General features: G+C 32.1%; 1 protein-coding gene and 1 long non-coding RNA gene across 9 annotated transcripts; one reads left to right on the top strand and one right to left on the bottom strand.

Moving 5' to 3' along the window:
• Positions 1-10,100: 10,100 nt before the first annotated feature.
• On the bottom strand, positions 10,101-15,045 carry LOC108452386 (uncharacterized). Of its 8 annotated transcripts, none has more exons than XR_001866384.2 (5): positions 14,776-15,045; positions 14,364-14,589; positions 14,149-14,207; positions 13,726-14,066; positions 10,101-10,207 (listed from the first exon to the last, which is right to left on the bottom strand). It is a non-coding gene; the product is annotated as an uncharacterized LOC108452386 (long non-coding RNA). The 8 variants fall into 8 exon arrangements; XR_001866386.2 differs by having other exon boundaries at positions 14,364-14,573; XR_001866388.2 differs by having other exon boundaries at positions 14,364-14,522; positions 14,776-15,044.
• Positions 15,046-18,926: 3,881 nt separating this feature from the next.
• LOC108483557 (uncharacterized) lies at positions 18,927-19,567 on the top strand. Its single transcript, XM_017787018.2, has one exon. It carries the CDS (start codon positions 19,106-19,108, stop codon positions 19,367-19,369), a length of 264 nt encoding a protein of 87 aa, XP_017642507.1. The 5' UTR covers positions 18,927-19,105; the 3' UTR covers positions 19,370-19,567.
• The last annotated feature ends 5,652 nt before the right edge of the window (positions 19,568-25,219 follow it).

Here is a 25,219-nt window from a genome sequence, read left to right as displayed (position 1 = left end):
AATTTAGTCCTTAAAGCATAAAACTTATGAATCACTTTACAATTCAATCCTTATATCATTTCTAACTTGAATTTCTATCAATTTAGCCCTTAATTCATCATTTTATTTAACATGGACAATATCTAGAAATCTAATAACTTTTAAAATATCAACTTAATTTCATCAAAACTTTGTTCTAAAACTTCTAAAACATCAAAATTAAGTAAAAAGGGCATGATTGACTTACCTATTAAAGCTTAAAGCTTCAAACCTTAAATTTTCTCTTTTCTCCTTTCTTTCTTTCTTTTCTCCCCGCTCTCTGCTTTCGTTTCATTCTGCTTTCTATTTCCTTTCATTTGCTTCTTTAGTTTATGTAATATAATATAATATAATATAATATAATATAATATAATTAAAACATAAAATATCTTTATTATATAATAATATAATAATATAATAATATACTAAACATAAAAAAAATCTTAGATTTTCTTCACGATAAACCGCCTCAATTTATACTTTTTGTATAGTTGCCCTTTTAGTCTTTTTTATTTTCTTTTAATCTATAATTCAACTTTTACCCTTTATTCAATTTAGTCTTTTTCTTAATTACTCTTAATTAAATTAAATTCACTTAATTAAACTCTAATTAACCACTCATTTTACTTCGTAAATATTTTTAATAAATATTTACAAATCCGTTTTTCAGAAACGGAGACCCGAAAATACACTTTTTTAGTAACGGTGAAATTCGGGTCGTTACATGGATACTTAGTTCTTTCTACTTGTCACATACGTTATCTCTTACACTTATTAAACCTCAGAGTCCTATCTTTACTTTTCCTTCAAAGAACCATTCATACCATTCTTTCCTAATTCCTTTCACACTATTCATTCAAAACTTTTCCGTTAAAACATTTCTTTATTTAAATAGCCATAAAGGCTTCCTTTTTATCCGTTACAAAGGGTTTCCTTTACAAATTTGCCACTAGGGCATCCTATCCTTAGGTTGCGCCACGAAGGCATTTCTTTTTAGAATTACCCACGACGGCTTCCTTTACAGAGGTAGCCATAGAAGTTTTCTTTTGACAGAGGTCACTATAAAGGCACTTCCCTTCAGAGATTTTCGAAAAAGGCGTTCATTTGTATTCACTTTTCTTTACATTCAGTACTCACTATAAAGGCTTTCCTGTCTAGAATTGTGCCACAAAGGTTATTCTTTACATTCAGTACTAGCCACAAAGGCTTTCTATCCAAAGTTGTGCCATAAAGGCTTTCTTATCCAAAGTTGTGCCACAAAGGCTATCATTTAAATTTGGTACTCACCACAAAGGCTTTCCTGTCCAAAGTTGTGCCATAAAGGCTATCCTTTACATTCAGTACTCACCACAATGGCTTTCATTCTCTTGGTGATTAAGGTGATAGGGATTTTCCTAGACTCACACCAAGTGAGGTTTGCCCTTTATCGTCTTAGGACACACATAGAACCACTTAGATAATAACCTTCCTTAATTTTCCTTATATGATGCCAGAACCCACCGGTTAGGGTCTTACACAATATGGTCTTCTTTCCATATGATACCATAACCCACCAGTTATGATCTTACATAGTATGGCCTTCTTTAGTGTCGTGGCCATGGACTTGTCCTTTCAGAGATTCATGGTTCTAGTCCTGACAGACCCCCTTTGATGACTCCAGAGACAGGCACAGGCTCATCATGCAAATGACATGCTCATGATAGATATATTCATACTTACTGACACACTTGCATTTCACATCAGACTCGTTCATACTTTCATACACATTAACACATTTCTTATCTTTAGGATTTCTGTTTCTCATTTAGACCATCAAATTTCTTACAATACATGCTCTATAATATCCTGATTTTGGGCCTAGTCGGAATAGCGGTTTCGTGACCACAAAATTTGAGATAGAAATAATTATTTTATGATTATTTTGAGGTCTATGATATGATTGCATGATTATGTGAAAATTTCGTGAAGAAAGTTTATGCATAAAGTGCTTAAATTGAAATTAGGGACTAAATCGAATAATTTGTAAAACTTGCATTCTAGAAGTTTCTAGTATGAAACTATTTTGAAATATTAATTAGGAGGTATTAAATAGAAATTTTACCAATTTCTAAGTCTATGGACAAAAATTGGACATGGATGGAATTTTTGGAAAGTTTAGTAGTAAGGGCATTTTGGTCATTTAGGGGTAAAATGAATTAAAATACAAAATTAAAAGCCAATTTTGCTCATCTTCAACCCCATGGCCGAATATAGCAAGGAGAAACCATGGCTAGGGTTTTTCAAGCTTCCAAGCTCGATTGTAAGTCCGTTCTAGCCTCGTTTTTAATGATTTTTACGTTTTTGGAGTCCCGGTAACTCGATTAAGCTTATGCTAGCAATAATTCAACCTAGGGTTCATATTTGGAAAAATAACAATAGGTGAAATTTGTGTGTTTTGGTGTTTTATGATAGAATATGAGGTTTTAAATTATGTTAGACAACTTGTACTACTCGGTTTTAAGTGAAAACGAGCAAAAGGGCTTAATCGGTAAAAATACCTAATAGTCATAAGTACATGTTAGAGTGAGAATTTGATGTTACCATAGAAGGGAAAAATGATCATCATTTCATAAAACATAAGAAAATAGGCTGAAGTTTAATTTATGAGCTTTGGGGCAAAAGTGTAAATATGCAAAAGTTTAGGGCAAAACTGTAATTTTGCCAAAATATGATTTTGGGTCAATTTGTATAATGTGAGTCCTAATTAGACTATATTTTAAATGATAGAGCAAGGAAAACTAAAATTCGGGCTAAAATGGGGAAAATACCAAGTTGTGGATGAAATGGTAAAAGTAGCCATTTTCGCATACGAGGTAAGTTCATATGTAAATGTTGGTAACATAGTTATTATTTTAAATGTTTTAATGTTATTTAAATGATATGATAATTATTATGAAATATTATACTGTGATAATTGTTTGTTAATATGTCAAATTATGTGATATACTTGGAAAATGTGAAATACTACCGAGTATCAGAATTCAGCATTCCGTAGAAGATGGTTGAGACACATGATTGGGAAAAAGGTCCCGTTGAACCTTAGGAATGGATTAGGATACAAGTGACATGTCACTAGGATATTTGGGCATCCGAACTCGTTGAGTTGAGTCCTAGTTCACTTATGGATGCGAATGTTCGAACTCGTTGAGTTGAGTCCGAGTTCGAGAGATGTAACTAGGCATCCGAGCTCGTTGAGTTGAGTCCGAGTTCACTTATGGATGCAAACGCTCGAGCTCATTGAGTTGAGTCTGAGTTCACTTATGGGCGGGTTACATGGTAGCTTGGCTACATATGTGGCACTTATGTGCAAACTTTCCATGTATCCGAATTATATTCCGATGTGTTCAACGGGTAAAATTCTACTCAAATGGAGGAATACTCGAGATGAAAGTGACGTATTGGTAAGTGTTGTGAAATGAATACTTTGAACAGGTATGTACTTAACCCTCGGGTTGAAAACTCGATATAACAACAATATGGTAAGATGATAAATGAAAATGTGATATGAATGTCTCGGTGATGATTATGCAAATGATGTTTTATGTTTGCGTATATAGTTGTGTTACTTGATATTTGCATGTGAGCTTACTAAGCATTTATGCTTACTCCCTCCTTTTCATTCCTTGTAGTGTTGACAAGCCAGCTCGGAAATCGGGAATGGTCGGAGGCACACTCACACTATCCGTATACCGTCTTGGCATAATGGCTTGTATATTTTGAGTATGGCATGTATAGCATTATAATCATTTTGTATATATGGTCTTATGATATGGTTATTGAGTGGTATGGAAATGCTTGGTAATGATTAGCCATTGGAATGGCTAATCATGATCATATTTGGTGTTATGTATGCTAAATTGCTAGCTAATCCATGGAAACCATGAAATAGGTAAAATTTACCATAAAATAGATTCAGATAGCAACAGTGATGTGAGTTTGAAAAATCATTAAAAATATTAGAGATACAATTAGATGATGAATAAAATATGGAATTGAAGAATTATGAGTCTATTTTCATATGGATGGAACAAAACAGGTATATGAGTTATATTTTATGAGATGTTTAAATTTTTTTGAAACAGGTCCAGAGCGATTTCTGGATCCCCTGTTTTGACTTTGGAAATTCACCATAAATTGTTCAAAGATAATTATAAGTCATGATTTATATGTACAGATTCCTCATTGAGTCTAGTTTTATTAGAAGCAAATGGCATAGTCATTGAAACTCTGTAAAAGGAGATATCTGATTCGTAATACAAAGAGGTCAGAGCAGTCGAACCCTGAAACAGGGGAGACTTTAACTAATAAACTGTACTAATTTGCTGGACCAAAAATTATAGAAAAAAATTAGTAAATAGATATATGAGTATATTTTTAGGGAAAATTTACAGAATTGGATTTCGAGTTTTGGAACTCGAGATATGAATTTTTAAGCGACTGTGACGCAGATTGCTAGCTTGACTGAAAATTTTAAAAATAAATTGTTTGAGCTGTTTAAGTAATGAATTAAGTCTGTTAACACCTCGTGTTCGACTCCGGTGACGGTCTCGGGTACGGGGCGTTACATGCTCTTATGTTCATCCTTCATACATTACTTTTCTTTACTTTAGGTTTCATGATTTTACTACATTTTGTAGAAGATTCTAAACATACATCATACATGCAAGAGTCGACTTAGTGACTCACCTTATAACCTTAAAGAGCAGTTTAAGCTTCAGACTTAATCTTTCTTTGTGAAGTCAATAGCTTAGGCTTTAGATCCATCATTTAGTGAGATGCGACAACCTCCTCTTGATGGGAGAGAAAATCACTAGCATAAATTGGGGTTTTAGACTCATCTTTGAGAGATGTTTTCATCTCCTTTTAGCCTTAGTTCTTAAGTAGAAAGATGACTCTCCCTTAACTTAACCCAAGTGACCTTTTAACTTAAGTCCTTATGGGAACTTGGTAAACATCACATCAATGTTGAGTTGTCCTATCCAAAATCTTCCACTTCTAAAAAACTCATTCGTTTACTCCTTTAAAACCTTTCACCCTTCTAGTTCACGCTTGAATAGTTCCCAACCAACTTACCTCACAAATTGGCTAGCATGGGACCACATTGGTCACTAGTTATATTATATCACCGACATGGACTTATACCTTATAACCATTCTTTTTGTAATCACCACTTCAATTCACTTATCACCGTAATCTCCGTAATCTAATGGGGAGTCCTTGTCTATTTATTCTCATGTCGAAGTCCACTCATTCTATACGCTGAAAAGTGCATTTGGGCAACTACTACTCCGTAGCCAGTCATACCTCCTTACAATTCATTAATAGTTCCTATTACAGTGGGTCTTACAGACAAAACACTCTTAGTTCACCTACTTTATATGCCAAGATGGGCTTTTTGGGTGAACAGTTCTTTGTATGTCGTGCTTCTTTATAACTATGTGCCTAATTCATTTCTATATAGATTTATACACTTCTACCATTATTCATTAAATCATCATACTTATTTTTTCCTCAACGTTAGCCATAAGCTTCATTCTTTCAGAATCCGCCAAACCAGAGTGTTATTAGTGTACTCGAAAAGTAACTTACACTTAATCAAGTCCAGTGTCCTTCCAATTGGAAAAACATTTGGTTTGCACTTGAAAACAAAGTCGTTATAATTGTTGTTGCAATGGAATCAAACTAAATAGATTAAATGCAAAGTGAAGCAAGAAGAAAAATAAAGAGAGAATTAACACAAGATATTTGTTAACGCAGTTCAAATTTACCAATCCTACTCTCCGGAGCCTCGCTCATTGAATGACTTTATTCAACAATCGTTCAAATTACCTATTGGCTTAAGCCCAATCTACCCTTACATAAAGAAGTTATTGCAGCCCAACACCAACACCCAATTGTTACAAATCTTTCACCCAAATACCTCACAGCACAATCAATAAACATCTCCAAATAATACCTAAAAGAGTGTCACATAATAACCACAAGAATAGAGCATAGTTGTAGGCCAAGACATCCCCAAAACAGCACCCCAAGTGATGCCACAAGCAGCCTATTTATAGGCTGATACAAAAGTCCATCCAACAGATTTTTTATAAGTTTTAAACTCATATTCAAAAGTTAAAAGTATCTCCTTAATAATCTTGATTATTTATCATATAAAATTCTTCATTAATCAATTTTCCAATAGCTTCAATACTCTTCTAAGAGATAAGGATAGGGATAAATATTTTCAACACTTTAAACTTCTCAATACAATCTGTTAAATAGCTGAAGATTCCTAGTCAAAACTCAACTTTTGTTTCGTCAAATGTGACATTCCTTAATAGGCCAAAAACATCGAAAATTCATGAGACTGAAATAGCCCACGGCTCAAGCAGAAACTGTTCTTCATTCAAGTAGAACACGTAACGAGCAAACCAAAAACTTCAACATTAATAAACAAATAAATGTCAATCACTAATATAACATAACAATTAGTACCAAAATTGAATTTTAAACAGAACACATTAGCAACAAATCAATTAAAACTTACATAGCAATTAATAACAAAAAAATAGTCATAATTAGGGTTTTAAATTGAACCTTAAATTTGTAAATTGGATCCACTTAAATTTATTAACCTAACCATTACGACACATAATCAAAACCGTGTATATTTTTAACTAAAAACCATGTATATTTTAATCAATAGACAGAATTCGATTAAGTACAATAGTCTTAATGATTATAAAAATAGAAACATATGCGTAATGAGTTAATGTTAGTATATGGTATGTTTAATTGTAGTTATATGTTCAATTACATATTTTGTGATTTTTAAAGTGACTAACATTAAAATTGATATTGTGATTGTAAAAAATACACGTACAGTCGAATAATAATAAAATAATTAAAATTGCATGTGTATTATAAGCTAACTATTCAATATCATGTCGTGAATAATGGACATAACAAAAACAAGAGAGAATATGATTTGTAAAATTTTTAAAGTCTCCATGTTCTAAATCAGATTCGGTAATGTCCCTTTTGCTTGAAGGTTGAGCTTTAATATTGATTTTGTAACTCTTTAAGCACAATTTAATTATCGATAACCATAATAAAATAAGTTAATGAGAATTAAACATGAAAAAAAAGGCAGACAATCATAATAGCATCATTAAGCATGATCGAGATCTAATAGTAATAATACTCTATAACACCTCTTGCCCAATCCGATCGTTAGACTTGAGCTGCAGAATGTTACCAAACGAGGCTTACATAATATACACATATTTCGTACATACATGGTGGATCGTGTCACAGACTAATATGTGGCAGGCCGATCCTGTGGGTTGTCCAATTGCGTATTGAATAGCAAATGGTTAAAGTGCAAATTATCTCGTGGACACAAATATTGCGGAAAGTAAGGTAGACATCTAGTTACATAACCTCCTGCAGAAACTTAAATGGCAAATTGTTATGCGGATACCCTACACTGCGATAGATCCCGCAGAACTTATAATGTTGAACATAACAAAACCTATGTTCATTTTATTTATATACATCCAAAGTGATCACCTTCTAAATTTAACACATTTGCTTACAAAGAACCTAAAGTCTATATACATGCCACTTAGATCGAACCAAACAAAATCAAGAGTCTACCACAACTGTGGGCGAATAGTGTGAACTTCTTGCTAATTCGATTGACACGCTCTATACGTTCAAAATCTACAAGATTAAAGCAAGCTAGGCATAAGTATTAAGAATACTTAGTAAGCTCATATAAATTCAATAATTAACTTATCTCATAATAATTATGTGATAACTTAATATGTAAACGTAGTCTACCTATCAACCAACACAATTTATCAACAAGGTAAGTGCGTATACTTTATCACATACAACATATCAAGTACGAAATATGATATGATAACACTATTCATATCTAATTCATTTCCAGACCTTTCACCAGTGCGGACTCCAATTTTAATAGACAAGTCTTCCATTGCCCATCATTCCTTAATTTGCAAATTTCACATCTTGCATGTTTTATATTACCTGATGAACATCATAAAAAAACTTAAACACAAGTATGCTTCACATCAGATGCTCGTCTAAGCTAATCATGTACAGAGGTGTCAAGTTATTCATCCAGACTAAACCTTTAATCTATTGCACTTTAGCCCCCAAATGATAAAAATTTGATTTAATTCTTTAACAATTATAAAGATATAAGCTATAAAAATAGTGAAATTATATTTTTACTATCGTAAAAATATACAATTTAATATCGACCCTGGTCAAGTACATGAGTCTTGTTTCTGGATTTTGACATTTTACATCATCATCTCATTTATCCTTTTCTCGAGTACCTTGGCAAGAACAACAAAAAAACCCGATTTACCCAATTATCATACTAATCTTTACGTCCTTTACTTCTTTGGCATAGTTGTTGTAAAAATCATAAACATCTAGTTCCGTAGTAAATTCCGTGCCAATTTTTAAAACATTTCCTTCGGATAATATGAACTGAAATAGAAAAATTAGCGTAAGTATAAAACACATTTGAACACTTATCTTGCTCTAAAATGTGTTTGTTCATTGGTTCAATTGGTAGAGCATCTTCTCCGAATTCTAATCTTCTGTGACTTTAAATCGTTGCATGTATATTTTCATCCATATCCAATAAATAAATTAAAATGATAATGTAAAACAATAAGCACAACATAAAAGTATCATATGAATTTATTAAATTAAACAATATTTCAAATTGACTCATAAAATTACAACTTCAATATACAACAATTCACTGAAGTTGATAGGCGAATAATGAAAGAAAGTAAAAGGAATGAAAAAAAAGTTCTTACGGAACAACTTTTGGCTCTTGATTTTTTTTTTCAATTTCGGGTTGTTTACATGTAAAGGTTTTACGGAAAATATTTTTTGCATTTGATCAGCAGAAAATGACTTCCAGATTAAGGTAAAATAAGCTATTTTTCCTTTAAAATGACTTGCCATTTTAAAAAACATAAGTCATTTTTCGAAAAAAACCCATCTATAGTTAATTTTATTTTTATATAAAAATATTATTATATTGAAAATAAATTTTATTTTTATTTTTAAAAATATTTAAAATATAATATTTTTCAATATTATTAAATATACATATTTAATTATTTATATTTAGTCATATAATAAATTATTAATATAATAAATATAATTTATTATTTTAATAAATTATTTAATATTTCAATTTTATTTTAATAATAAATTTTAAAAATAATAATTTTAAATAATATTATTCACAACATTGAACTTGGTAAAATGAAATGGTTGAATAATTGAATAATGAGATTATTCAAAAATATTTAATGTTAATATTTTAATAATAAATATTTATTACAATTATAAATATATTAATAATAAATATTTACAATTAATTAAAAACCCCAGTAGCCAAGAGTGCTCTCCTTGGTATCCTAGCGAAAACAGTGGCTGCTGTAGCTTGGGATGATGGAAAGTGGTGGCAACGACAGGTTTGGGGGAGACAAGGTCTCTCTATTGGCGGAGGAACTTATTCAACTATCAATCAAAAGCTCGATGGTGGAACCAAACGACAAGCCAACTCTAATCTGCACTATTTGGACAGGGAAATCCTATAATCCAGACAGCTTCAGGGCACATATGAAGAGTATTTGGAAAACAAAGAAAAAATTTGGGATCCAGTTGTTAGGGAAAAACCTTTTTTTGATTGTGTTTGAATCTGAGGAAGATTTAGAAGCTGTTATAGAAGGCTAGCCATGGTTATTCAGGAAAAACTTGGTTATCTTAGATCAATTGACTAAACCGATGGAAAGAAATCAAATCAGACTTACTTCAACCCCGTTTTGGATCAAGATTGGGTTGTGCTTACTAGAATTTGACAAAAAAGATCTCTCACATGCTATAGGGGTTACTTTTGGAGACGTTATCAGATCTGAAATTAATGGTGAGTCTTGTCGCCTTAGAATAAAATTAGCTATGCAGAAACCCCTTCGTAGGGATATATTTGTCTCAATAGATAATCAAAATTGATCTTGGATTCCTTTCAAGTATGAAAAATTACTGAAATTTCGTTTTGGTTGTGGAAGAATTGGGCATAGTCTCTAAGAATGTACAGTAATAAAACCTGCAGAAAAAAAAAAACAAAATTAGAGAAGATCCACCTTTCTCTTTGGCGTTAAAAGTAAAATTAAATTTGCTTGGAAGGGAGAGTTTAAAGTTTACTGCTCTATCAAAAAAGCTACAACCACAATGTTCTTATATAGGAAGTATCGAGAAAAATCAAGAAACACACCCACAAAGTGAAAAGAGCAATTATATGACTCAAGAAGTACAAGATGATTCTCGGTTGATAGCAGCAGAAAAAATGATAAAGATACAAAAAGAAGGGGAAATAGTTGAAAAAGAGATTGAGAGGAATAATACAGATGAAGATATACTAAAACCAATCAGGAAATCCAGTTGGAAAAGAATTGAATCAACGAAAGAGATGAAATATTATGGTGCAGAGAGAAAACTAAAGAAAAGAAAATCGGCAGAGTTTGAAGATGATTACGGCATAGAAGAGATCTGGGAAGTTGCAGCAAAAAGGATGAGATATGATGGACAGGATTTAATAAGTAAGGCTGAAACAAATTTGTTGATAGAAAACCCCAACCAAAATAGATCGACGGCTGCCAAGAGGCAAGCCGACCGGACAAAATGAAAATTATATGCTGGAATGTCCGTGGATTAGGGAATTCCACGGGCAGTGCGAAGGCTTCAGTTTTTGCTGAAGCAATATAACCCCCAAATGGTCTTCTTCATGGAGACTAAGTTAATGAATGAAAAATGGAAGAAATTAAGAGGAGGTGTAATTTTATGAATGGTTTTGATGTAGGAGAAGAAGGTACTCGTGGTGGGATCTGCCTGGCATGGAAGGAAGAAATCCAGTTCAATTTAAAAACTTTCTCAAATAGTCATATTGATGTGTTGATCAAAGAAGAAGATGTTAGTGAAGAATAGAGATTCACAAGGTTTTATGTGTCACCTTATATAAAAAATAAAACTGCCTCATGGAATTTACTAAGAACTTTGGGCCAGGAACAGGATTATCCTTGGCTAGTGAGTGGGAATTTTAATGAAATAATGTATTCTTTTGAAAAAAGATGAGGCCAGCCGAGGGAGGAGAAAAGAATGGCATCATTCCGTTAGGTTCTAAAAGAATGGCAACTTATAGATGTGGGCTATACGAGAGTATGGTATACATAGGAGAGGGGGAATCTACTAGAAACAAATACTAGAGAAAAATTGGATAGGGGTGTTGCAAATGAAAAATGGATGAAACTCATTCCAAGAGGAAATATACATCATTTAATGTCTTCGCTTTCAGATCATTGCCCCCTTTTTATCAGCACAACTAATGGTAACAATTTCAAGGGGAACCCAATATTTAAGTTTGAGGTATGATGGACCGTGGAGGAATCGATTGAAGAGGAGATAAAGATATCATAGGAGTCATCAAGCGAATCGATTTTTGAAAAAATTGAAAGACAACAAGTCAGGTTGACGAGATGGGCAAAATCAGTAAAGAAGGGACAAGAAGGGTTGAAGCAAAAGCTCACAAAGGACTAAGAAAATTTAATAGAGAAGGAAAGAGATGATGGCATAATGGCACAGATAATTGATACGAGAATTCAACTTAATATGGAGATAGATAGAGATGAAATGTATTGGGAACAAAGAGCATGGGCCAATTGGCTTCAGCTAGGGGACAAGAATAAGGCCTTTTTTCACAAATATGCCTCAATTCAGAATGAATCAACACAATAAACAGGCTGGACACAGACGATGGAAAGGAAATTTTTGAGGAATTAGAAATAAATGAGACTGCTACAAAGTATTTCCAAAATCTATTTTCGTCTAATGGAGTAGGTAATTTATCTCATCTTTTAACAGGCATTGATAATAGCATTTCTTTGGATATCAACATTGCTCTATTGGCAAAATATATGGTAGAAGAGATCTACTTTGCAATGAAAGGAATGATATCTACTAAAGCACCAGGCTATGATGGCTTCCCAGCATTATTTTTTCAAAAATTCTGGCATATTATGGGTAAAGATGTCAAAACTTTTTTCTTGGGAGTTTTGAATGACAGTAAGGATTTTGAATCTTTAAACCTAACTAAGATAGTGCTTATCCCAAAAATCTCCAATCCCACAAGTCTTTGTTAATTTTAGACCTATTAGCCTATGCATAGTTATATACAAAATTGTAGCCAAAACAATTGCTAAACGTCTTAAAGATTTTATTGGAAGATGTATTGTCAGTGTTCAAAGTGCGTTCTTTCCAGGAAGGCTAATATCTAACAATGTGCTGATAGCTTACGAAATTCTACATACGTTACGCCAAAAATGAACAGGGAAAAAGGGATTCATGGCAGTGAAGTTAGACATGAATAAAGCTTATGATAAGAGTTAAATGGGCATTTTTAAAAGAGGTAATGCTTCGTATGGGATTTACAGAGGAATGGGTGTCACTAGTTTTGAGATGTATTTCTACAGTCTCTTATGTAGTAACCATCAATGGAAGTAGAGGAAATGTTTTCAAACCTACTAGAGGACTCCGACAAGGTGACCCACTTAATCATTTTCTTTTTCTGATTTGTAGCGAGGGACTTTCATCTTTGATCAGGCTGACAACAAAAGAGGGTTCAATAAAAGGAGTTAAGACTAGCAAAAGAAGACCGACGATTTCACATTTATTGTTCGCAGATGATTGTATTTTGTTTGGTGAAGTTATAGAGAAATGAGCAAAGATTTTAAAAGATATTTTGATGGAATATGAGATTTGCTCTGGCCAATGCATGAATTTTAATAAATCCACGATTTTAGTTAGTTCTAATACAGCAAAAGGGGATAGAGAATACATCTCTAATGAAATGGGAGTGAGGCGCTCGAACAATATGGAAAAATATTTAGGACTCTCTAATGTGGTAGGAAGACCAAAGAAGGAATCTTTCCAGAACCGAAAGGATAGGGTTAAGTAGAGGATTGAAAAATAGAGTACACGACTGCTATCTCAAGGGGGAAAAGAGATTTTCATAAAATCTGTACTTTAAGCAATACCAACTTATGCTATGTCATATTTTCTTCTACCAATATCACTATGTAGGGAGTTTGGAAATATTTTTGCTAGATTCTGGTGGCAGAAAGGTAAACGAAGGAAAGGAATTCACTGGTGCCAATGGAAAGTTATGTGCAGCCCTAAAGAGAAGGGGGTATGGGTTTTAGAAATATGGCTCAATTTAATATTTCCTTATTAGCTAAACAAGGATGGAGGATTATTAATAACCAGAATGCTCCCGTTACACAAGTATTTAAACCCAAATATTTTCTAAATGACCATTTTTTAAATTCCTGTTTGGGAAATTCTTGCTCTTATGTGTGGAAAAGTATTTGGGCAGCTAAAGCTATATTGGCAAAAGGGCTATGTTGGAGGGTTGGTCCGGGTACTAATATATCCATTAATGATAATGCTTGGATTCTAGATGCAGTTAATTTTATATTATCTACAGCGATCAATTCTATGCGTGATTTTAAAGTAAATGAGTTTATTGACAGCAATAATAGATTTTTAGAAGAGGGAGCTGTTAAATAATACCTTCACAGAAGAAGACGCTGGACGAATCCTTCGGATCCCCTTGGCACGAACACCTCACGAAGACTTCCTCATCTAGGGGAAGAATCATTAGGTGAATTTTTGGTCCGAAGTGCCTATAAACTATTACAGAGTTCTGATGAAAATCCTAGAACTTACGCTTTACAAACCATCTACAGGAAATTTTACAAAAAATTTTAGAGCCTAGATTACAATAAGGAGACTCTCATGGAATTATTTGCCAACAAAGGTAAATATACAGTACATGAAGTTAGCAACCAACACAAGCTGCCCTTGATGTGGAGAAAGAGCTGAAACAATGAACCATTTATTCCGAGAATGTCCTATTACAGTGGAAGTATGGATAGCATTATCACTTCAGAATATTTTAATGATTCAAAACATGGACTTTGTACAGTGGCTTACCTGGGTGTTTGAGCAGTTCACCCCTTGTCAATGTCGCCTTTTCTGCTGTGCACTTTGGGCTATATGGGGAGATCAAAACAAAAGAATACATGAGAAAAGAGTTAGTAATGAAAAGAAAATTGCAAACATTATCAGTAACTACATTACTGAACTTACTGGTTTTGAAAAAAGAAAATCAGTAAAAATAACAAAAAACAGAAGATAGAGACACCCACCTTATGAGTTCATCAAGATTAACTTCGATAGTGCATACAACGGGAGTCAAAATCATTCGACTTCAGGTATTGTGGTTAGAGATGCAGAAGGAAAAGTTCTTTTATCCTGCTCAAAGATCCATAATGGCATAACTTCTGCATTTGCTACTGAAGAATAGCCTGTTGGAAAGCAGTTAAAATAGGAGTCGAAAAGGGATGGCAGTCAATCATCTTCAAAGGAGATTCCCTCGCAATAATAAAGAAATGCAACACAAAGGGTCAAGATCGATCATTGGTAGTGGCATATATATATGACATCCAACAGAAGATAAATAGTTCCAAGAATATCAGATTCAAACATACACCGAGATCTACAAATACTCTTGCACATCTTCTTGCAACAGAAACTCTAAAAAGAATAGAGGAAATATACCTAGAAATGGAGGTCCCAGAGTACGCTGAAAAACAAAAAAGGTTCGATTGGGTGTGTGAACCAGACTAGGAAAGTTTTCGGAGATGAAGAAAGAAAGAGAGAAAGCTTCAAAACAAAAAGGAAAATGAAATGTTTTTGGAAGGAAGAGCTTTCTGAAGATTGAAATCGTCAACTAGGCAGTGCAATGATGGAAAGATGGGATGATAGATTTCAGCAAATTCTGATTGGGCACTGGTTCGGCGCATTAAATGTCGTTCTAGATTATTCTATAGTAATATCTAGATATTTTGTTTAGTTTTTGGCCATCTGAAATCTTCTGAGCCGTTTATTTAAAGTATTATTTATTTTATTTTGGGCCTCTTGCAATCTTGGGCCACTTTCTTAGGTTAATAGATCTGTACTCTTATGCTTTGTAGTTTGTTTTATCTTATTAATACAAGCCCAATCTGAAATAATTTCAAAAAAATAATAAATGTTTTGTAGTATAAAGGTTAAAATATGTCATAAGTCTATATACACTTTACAGATTTGTAATTTAGTCTTTGTACTTTTATTTTCAAGAATTTAGTCCCTTTGCTTTTCAAACTTGAAAATCAAGTCCAATTGTTGACATCGTTAATTTTTTGTCAATTTTGTTGATGTCACATTTTTAAATAAAAAATACTCACTTAGTAGTCATGTAATTAAAAAATGACGTTGTAATGAATCGAATTTAACATAATATTTTTAATATATGTAAAAACAATGTAAAATATAAAATTATAGATAAAAATAAATTCAATTAAACAATGAAAAAAAGAAATTCTCAAATGTATGTTTGTTTAATTGAAAACAAGTTTTATGAAATATTTTAAAGAAATCTACCAAACAACTAAAAATATTTTACACAGATTCCTCCAAACACCAGAAAATATTAGCTTTTCCAGAAAAGTAAATTATTTTCCAGAAATCATTTTCCGGAAGTCATTTTCAGTAAAGCAAACGAGCCTTCATATCTGTTTTACTGTTCATATTTGGAGTTTATAATTATTTCTTCAAATAATATTATCTCTAAAATTCGAACTTGGTCTTTCCTTAAAAATAAAATATATCTTACCATTATACCCAAACACTTATTAATTTTTAATTTTTTGAATGGAGATAACCCTTAATGAAGCATTGTTTTTATTGATTGTTTTATTTGTCAGCTAAGTATCGATTTTTTAAATCATGGGCAATAGGTTTTTTTATTGATACTCTTCTTCATTAATATTTTACTGCTAATGTGATTTTTGTTATAAATAGGATTTTTTACCTAAATAATACAAAAAATAAAATTAATAACTAAATTAGTATGCCTATAAGATTATTTACCAAAATAGTATAGTTTTTATTGGTGCCGCCTGTCAGATTGGCATCACCGGACTGCAATAGGCGGCACTGGACTGAAATGTAATGGTCTAAAGTATTTAGGGACCTGTGATGCAATTTTTCCATTTTAGTATAGCTGTTGAAAAGGAAGGGAAAGGGTGCCGCCTAATAGAGTGGCGACACCAAACTTTAAATAGAACTAATTGCCTTTTAAGCCCTCCTTATTTATTATTTTCTTTTTATTCCTCTTCAACTCACTATAATGTGTTTAAACAAACCCTTAACCCATTTTTGTAGTTAAACAAGCCTTTAACTTATGGTTTTTACTTATAAAAGTCCTATATTTTAATATTAAAGTAAATATATTTTATCCAAAGTAAAGCTATTTAAAAAACATAAACTAATTCACATATTATCTTTGGTGTGAATTTGATGAGAATAATTTATTAAATAAAAATAAAAATTTTAAATTTCTTGAGAGTGTTTATATACATGATATTCTTAACTACTCTTTCAATTTTTTATTACTTTTTAGTTTTATGTTGATGTTAAAGTTGTATATAATTTTTATTGCATCAACAAAAATTAAGATAAAAGCTTGAAATTCAAAATATATATTTAATTTAATATAAAATAAATGGGTTTTATGAGAAAACCATAAGTTAAGGGCTTATTTAATAACAAAAATAGATTAAGAGTTTGTTTAAATACAATATAGTGAGTTGAAGGGGAATAAAATAAAAATAATAAATAAGGAGGGCTTAAAAGGCAATTAGCCCTATTTAAAGTTTGTGGCGGCACCTTTTCCCTTTCTTTTTAGCAGCCATACTAAAATGGAAAAATTGCATCACAGGTCCCTAAATACTTTAGATCATTATATTTCAATCCAGTGCTGCCTATTGCAATCCGGTAACTCCAATTTGACAGGCGGCACCAATAAAAACTATACCATTTTAATAAATAATCTTATAGGTATACTATATTTTAGTTATTAAATTTATTTTTATATTATATAAGTAAAAACCCTTATAAATAATTATTGTCATAAGATTCTTTTCTTTTTTGAGAATAGGAAAAAGTTAATTGGAAGTTAAATTTATTAACTTAACCATAAACTCCCATTCGATTTTTCACCAATTTATTTTCCACATGTCATGATTATAGTGGAGGGGCATATAATGGGTTTAGGAGAATTTTATTCCCCTTTTCAATGCTTAATATTTGGGATTTACTATAATTTCGTGTGTTAGTAAGATAGTTAGAATGCTTACAATTTCAAGTGTAGCTTACTTTAGAGTTATGCTAGTTGTATTCTTGTTAGAGTTTTATCTTTCTCTTATGATTTATTAAAAATATATATTTAAGATTGTGTAGTTTCTTGTAAGATAAACTACATTTAAAGTTATTAAACTATTAATAAATTTATAGTTTGATCAGTTATCTTTAAAAGTTTTATTTAAGTTACTAAATTATTAAATCCTAACTTTTTCTCTAATGTTAATAAAATTATTAAGAACATTGTTAAACAAACCTAAAATATAGTAATTTAGATTAAGTTAATTCATTAAACAATAAAAAAACACCCAAACTATTTTTTTAAGTCAAATAAAATTACATAGATAATATTATATCATATTATATTATATAAATATTGATTTAACGGTTACATCGGTCATTCATTAAAGATTTAATAAGTCAATAATTAAATAAATTTTTAAATAATATATAGATTATTTTTAATTTTAATAAATAATTAAAATATAACATTTTAAATAATTTAATAATTATTTTTATTTTTAAAATTGGATTTAGAATGTGCAATGGTTATTAGAGTGACATGTTTTTGGTTTTGGGAATGTTATTATTGGTATCAGTTCAAAATGAAGCTGGTGGCAGATGACCGAACAACGACAGCGTTTGTGGTAGCAGTGTTGAAATAGCATGTTTTCTAGAAAGTACCTGAATTCTGACTTAGAACAGTCCAACGAATATAAAGGTGGCAGTGTAAGAGTAGTTGGATGAGAATATATAATATGTTTTATAGTTTGAAGATGTAAATAAAATCAAAAGGCGAAGGCATACGCAATGACGATTGCGGAAGCTTCTTAAACAGAACTTTCCATACATCCTGCGTTACCGTGTAGCGTAAGAGATCACGGTCAAATTAATCCACCCTATTTTTTGGATAATTCCAGAACCCCAAAATAACTACGCGCTTCTCTTTTTTTTTCTTAATTTATTCAACTTTATGCGTTTGACTATACTACTCTTCCTGCTTTTTCTTTTTAAATACCCTTTATCCTCTGTACTATCAATGATAATAAAAATTAAGATAAAAGGCAAGAAAAGTTTAGATAATAACTTTTATAAAAAAAAATTATAAGTAGAGTTGAATTTTTGTCATGTATTCTTAAGTTGTATTTAAAAAAATAATTTGTAATAAGTTATGAAAATTTTTATCTTCAAAATGGAATTAAAATTTTATCGTATGTTTTATTTTTTATTTTATTTTTGTCACATGACAAAATCTTAATCACTTGTGAAGTTAAAATTTTGCACAATTAATGTAATAAATAATTATATTTTAAAAATAAAATAAATAAAACATTTGCTTAGAAAATAAAAAAATCGTCCTATTTTAATTTACAAAACCTAGTTACTAAGAAAGCATTAAATAAAAAAGGAGGTTATTTTTGGCATTTCGGTTATAGATAATATAATAATACAAATTGATTAATCAGCTGGGTCCCATTCCTGGATACAGCCCAGTTTTCTTTGTTGGATTAACGCCTATAAAATACAGACTTGAGTTCTCATCAAATTCAAAGCACTGCTTCCTCCGTATTCCCTAACATTGATCAACAAAATAATTCCCAATACTAGCCCTAAATTCAATCTATAAATTATTCTTAGAACTCTCAGCTGAAAACCGACCCCCCCCCTTTTAATCTGTCAATAAAGAAAGAAAAAAAAAGAGCAAATGGAAGGGAACAACTCGTACGGTAATGGATCATCATGGGCAGACCAATGGGACTACAGCGATCCAGCGGCTTCCAACGGTGCTGCAAACAAGAAGAAAAGCAGCAGCGGTGGGGCAACAGCCAAGTACAAGCAGAAGGTCGGGGATGGGCTTGAGAAGACCAAAGCTGTGGCTTCAACTGGGATGAAGAAGGTCAAACAAGGAACCTCTTCGGGGCTTCAATGGATCAAAGAAAAGTATCATAAAACTACCCAAAAGCACTAGGATTATTAGACTTTGTTTATGTTGCTTTTCGCTTTTCCTTAACTGCTTCTTATTTTATTCATTCATATATCCATAATGATTTATTCCTTTTTTTTATGTAAAATTGCAAATAAAATCATAATAATTGATCTGTACTGCTTTAATGTAAAACTACGGTGTAATAAATGGATGTGAAGGGTAGAGACAATGGTTTTTAAATGTGAGATGTGTATATGTATATGAAATCATAAAAAGCTGCACGTTGGGCAGCCAGAGAGTTCAGAGTATGCTTATGGTATTGCTGATGACGGTTAAGGACAACCCAATTCTCTCTTATTATTTACCGGTTTAATTCACTACTTCAATTATACAACTTTTTTACATTTTGGTGCTTAATATTTTTTTTAAACAACGAGAACCTAAACTATTTTTTTTCCATATTAGGTTAACTGTTAGTCAAACTAAGTTAATTTTAAAACATTTTTACCTCAACTATGTTTTGGGTACACATTTTACATCTAAATGTTATATCATCAAAAAATATTTTGAATTTTTTTCTTTTACATTATTTTTCTGTCTATTTTTTATTTTTATTTTTTCTTTTTTATAATATCTAGCAATGTCAAAAATACTCAAAATCCACCTTTTTGAGATCTAGACGCTGGCGATTAATTTTGCTTTCAAACTTCACCGCCTATTAGCTTGACCTAACTAGATCGAAAAAGTTCCTTCATCGATCAAAACGAATATTTTTAGAATTAGATTGGTCGGTTGAATAGGTTGGACTAAGAATCCGGTTGAGATATCGGTTGAACTAATTGACCCGATATAACCCAGTTGAATTGAGCTAAAAAAATTAGTTTAATCGGTTTTCTCTATTTTTAAAATATTTTTATTTTTATGAATTTTCAATAATTTATTTGATCAAATTGGACAAACTAACCAAAACGGGAATTGATGACTTGATAGATTTAACTATGTTACACCCTAAAATACAGGGGGTTAATTGTAATGGATAAACAAGAAAATGTAAAGGGCTGAATGGTTAAGTGTCTAGTAACCTCCCTAAAGACACAAGTTCAAGCTACTTTTTGAGCATTTCTTTTCTTTAATTTTTTAGCAACTTAAGATAAAAGTCACCTCAAGCCTAACAGTTAAAGCACTAGTATCCCCTCAAGTGACCCGAGTTCTAATCATCCAATCCCCCTTCCATTTCCTTTTTAATTTCGACATAACTGGCATATTTCTAAACGCTAGGTATTTAGCCATCTTTTCCTAATTAGACTTGGCATTTTGTTATATTGCAATTCCTATTAGAATTTTGTCATCTTTTTTTATTTTTTTCTCTTTTTTCTTTTCTTTCCTCTTTTTTGCATTATATTTTTCATCTTTTTGTTGTCAATTATTTTGCTTACACAAATAAAAAAAAATCACCATTAAATTATTCTTCTACAAGTTTAGTAATTGTCGTCAATAACATCTTTATTCTTGCCAAGAAACGGTAAGTACACCTCATTCCTATGATTCAATTTAGTAACCCTGCCGCACAAATCTCTAAACTTTAATCTTTAATTTGATCAATTGATCTATTTGAAATCTTGATAAATCTTTTGCAAATCTTGGCAATCTTGACGTCAAATATTAATTGTGTACATATGTTTGAAGGATCGAATTTAAATGTGTCAGATCAGGTTTTATCGTGAGAAACATCAATCAGACCTCCGATGAAAGGTGTGTGATCTTTCCCAAGTGAATCAGTGCTTATCGTGTGTAGAATTAGGGCCACATGGTCTCCTATATGGGTGGACCACATGGCCACCACATAACCATGTGCCTCTCAAAACCCCAGGCTAGTTCGTGAACCATACGGCCACAGCTCTTCTACACGGTCGTGCCTCTCCTATAGGCTAATTTTTGCATTTGCCACATGGCCGTGTAACCCTTTACGCGACTTAAAGCTTTTCACAAGGCCTGGCCACATAGCTGTGTGACCTCGATTTTACAGTTTTGTTTAGAAATTTATGATATGTTCAATTTAGTCCGTCTATACACCTTGAATTATTTTTAAAGTATTTATTTGCTCAATTAAGTCCCTATTATTGTGTTATTTTAGAATTGATGATTAAATGACTAAAGTGCAATGGCTATATTGAATGAGAAGTGAATATTACATGCTACTGTCATTTTGAAATAGATAAACTATTAGTGTTAATAATGTTACCACCCAATTGAATACATGTTAAGCATGTTTACTACCAGTGTTGAATTGAATACATGTTAAGCACGTTTACTGCTAGTGTTGATTTGTTCTATTATGAAGCATGTCATACTGTATTGCATGCGGTGGGATGATATGTGTAATGGTCCGATTTTAGCTAAATCGGAACAGTGGTTTCGGAACCACAAATCTGAGGTCGTAAAATTATTTTAATATTATTTTTTATGTTTACAGCATGTGATTATATATGTGTGAAAATTTTGTGAGCTAATTTTATCGTTTAATAGCTTAATTTGATAAAAGGACTAAATCATGTAAAATGCAAAAGTTGCATTCTATATGTTAAAAGTGCTTAATTCCCATGGCTTATTAAATGAAAGGTCCTTATGTTGTAATTAGATCATTGATATTGGAGATGGACATAAATGACCTTATATTAAGTGATTTATATGTTTATAATCAATGGATAAAATGGTAATTTGATTATTAAGTTATTATAACTAAAACAAAACCAAATTTTCCATATTATTTTATCATACTTAGCCAAATTTGAAGAAGAAAATAAATCTTGAATGTGTTTAGGGTTTCGGCAACTTGAAGCTTTGATTAAGGTATGTTTTGAGCTTAGTTTTTAATGATTTTTACGTTTTTGTGATCATTGCTTTGAGTACTAGCTAGCCCGTGCCCTAATTTCTAAATTTGTAGGTGATTTTAAAAAATTCCATTGATGAATCCATGAGTTTTATGATGTTTTATGATGAATTATGCAAGCTTGGTGTTTGATATACATGTTTTGTAAAGTGATTTTTGACAAAAATGTCAATTAGGGATTAATTTGAGAAAAGTGTAAATTGAGGGGTTAAATTGTGAAATAAATGAAAAATATGGGATTTTAGGGACCTATAGATAATTTGGATAAGCATGGGTGATATTGAATTTTGTGAATTTTGTGTAATTATGAAATAGGGACTAAATTGAATAAATGTGTAACTTTAGGGCTAAAGTGTAAAAATGCCCAAATATTTGTTTTTGGACTAAATTTAAAGATTATGTGATTAAATGAGTTTTTTTATAATATAGATCAAGATAATAGGAACCCGGACTTAGATCGAGGCAAGAACAAAGTACTCGACTAATCGACTAGTTTCGTCATTTTGACGTCTGAGGTAAGTTCGTATGTGATAAATATTGTTAAAATTATGTTTTGAATGATTTAATATCACATAAATTATATATATGAGACTAAGGTTGAGTATGATGATAAATTGACTATGTTTGGCACTTAGTGTGCATTTCGAGATAGCTTCGGCTATATATATAGCACTTAGTGTACGAATTGGAATTGCTTCGGCTATATGTTGTACTAAGTGTGTGATACTGAGATAGCTTCGGTTTAATGTGATGGCACTAAGTGTACGATATCGTTATAGCTTTGACTAATCATTTTTACACTAAGTGTGCGAGTTCCTTGAGTATTGAAAGATTTCTGGATGGATTAACGTATTGAACAAAGAGGTGAAAATGTAACAAATAATTACGAAAGAGTACAGGTACGTACGATACCTATGTGGTAGTTGATACTATGTGTATGAAGCTTCATGGATTTGTATATATATGATAAATGGTCATGGGTTAGAATTGATTGATGATATGAAACTTATTAAGTGTTTATTAATTGATGATTTGAATATTATAACTGTCAAGTTTATTTAGTACGAACTTACCAAGCTATGAAGTTTACTGTGTGTTTTTTGTCTGTGTTTTATAGAGCATCAAAGCTAACTCGGACTCGGGGATCGTCGAGAAATATCATCACACTATCGATCAACTTGTTGGTACTTTTAAAGCTTTGTATATATGGTATATGGCATGTATAGGCTAGTGTCATTTTGGTATCTTTTAAGTCATGTTATTAGCCATGAGATTTGGCTTGTAAATGTTGATATGTATGGCCATTTAAGTTGGCTTAAATTATTTGTTTGATAAGTGATATATGTGATGTATATAAGTTACCATGTGTTTTTGCATATTTGCCATGGTTGTTGATATGGCTAAGTGATTGTTCATTTGGTTAGTTATTAGTTGATGTATTAATACTTGAGGAATGGTAAATTTTTGGTATGATTTGTGGATGATGATTTGGTTGATAGAAAGGTTAGAAAATTCATTTAGGAGTTATGTGAGTTTGATAATTGTGGCATATTGATTTGGTATGTTTTGATTATGGAATTTAGTAGTTGTAATGATTGATGATAGATGGCATGGCATGTGTGTGAATTGGCATATTTGGATACCTAAATATGTGTTGAAATGATACCATTTTGATAGTTAGGTGTGCATGAGAAAAGGATGGCAAATTGGCTATGCAAATGGCCTATTTTTGTCCACACGGGCAGAGACACGAGCGTGCTACACGGTCGTGTGTCTCCTGGGGTACCCTTCAAATTAAAGTTAGTATACCCTACATGTTTGGCACAGCTTAGACACATGGGAGTGTCTACTAGCCGTTTGTGGCACACGGGCTGGCACATGGGCGTGTGGTTGGTCGTGTGACCCAAGTCAGTAACCCCCTTAGATTTCACAAGGCCCGGTACATAGGCGTGTCATCGATCGTGTGGCGCAAGTCAGTATGTATGCCCTGTTTTCACACTGAAATGCCCCAAAAATCCTTTATATATTATTTTTGTATGGTTGTGACACAAATCTGTATCTGCTTCAGTGGTTATGTGTTTTGGGAAGTGTCTGAAAAGTCTTGGGTTCAAGCCTTGGCTTGGGCAAAATTTTTGTTCTTAATTGAATAAACCCCTATCTCTAATCAGTAGGCTTATAAATAAATGCTGGAAAAATATGTCAAAATTGGCCTGTTGGTCTAGTGGTTAAGTAGAGTGTTAAGTGGCTGGAGGTCTGATGTTCGAATCTCTGCACCTTCAAAAGGGATTGATTTTTACTGCTTGGTCGTGGAAGAGTTGTGTTTGATTGAAATTCTGAAGAGTTTGAGTGGGGTTTGAATTTGATGGTTAAGGGGATTGTGCTGGAGAGATTTGGGGAGAAAAATTTGGGTGGAAGAGGTTGCATAGAACCGAAACTAGTAGTGGAAAATTTGGCTACCTTTCCTCATTTCCCGAATTTTCTAACAGTTTTCCTTTTCTGCCTTTGGGGTTTTTCTCTCTGCTTAATTTTCTATATTCATATCTTTTTTTCTTTTTCATTTGCTGCTGTACGGTTCTTCTCAAACCTCCAGCTACTGCTGAAATCTTGTGAATCCCGTGCTCCTCATTTTCTTTTCTCCCCAAGTCGAATCATAATTGTTCTTCTTTCCCTCTCCACTTTGTCACCATTTTATTCCCCAAATCTCTTCTTTTGCTATCGAATTGTCACCTTACTTGCTGCTGTTTTTGTTTCTTCTTCTTTTTTTTTCGACTTGGTGTTGTTTTCCTGTACCAATGCCCTTTTTCTTTTGCATTTTCGGTAAGCTTATGATGTGTTCCATTATGGCTATCTAACTAATCGGTTACTAAGGTTTCGGTTTATGTTTAAGTGTCAATCAAGACGTAAGGGCGACTAGTTGAAAATTTAGGTCTGAGGAATCGTCATTTTCCATCGGTGGTAAGGCTGAAATGACTGAAAGCCGAACAGCTTGTTGTATCTTGGTT

This window comes from Gossypium arboreum, chromosome 12 (genome assembly GCF_025698485.1).
Source record: "Gossypium arboreum isolate Shixiya-1 chromosome 12, ASM2569848v2, whole genome shotgun sequence".
Lineage (NCBI taxonomy): Eukaryota > Viridiplantae > Streptophyta > Magnoliopsida > Malvales > Malvaceae > Gossypium > Gossypium arboreum.
The sequence above is the reverse complement of the archived record's forward strand: the minus strand, read 5'-3'. Positions and strand labels throughout refer to the sequence as shown.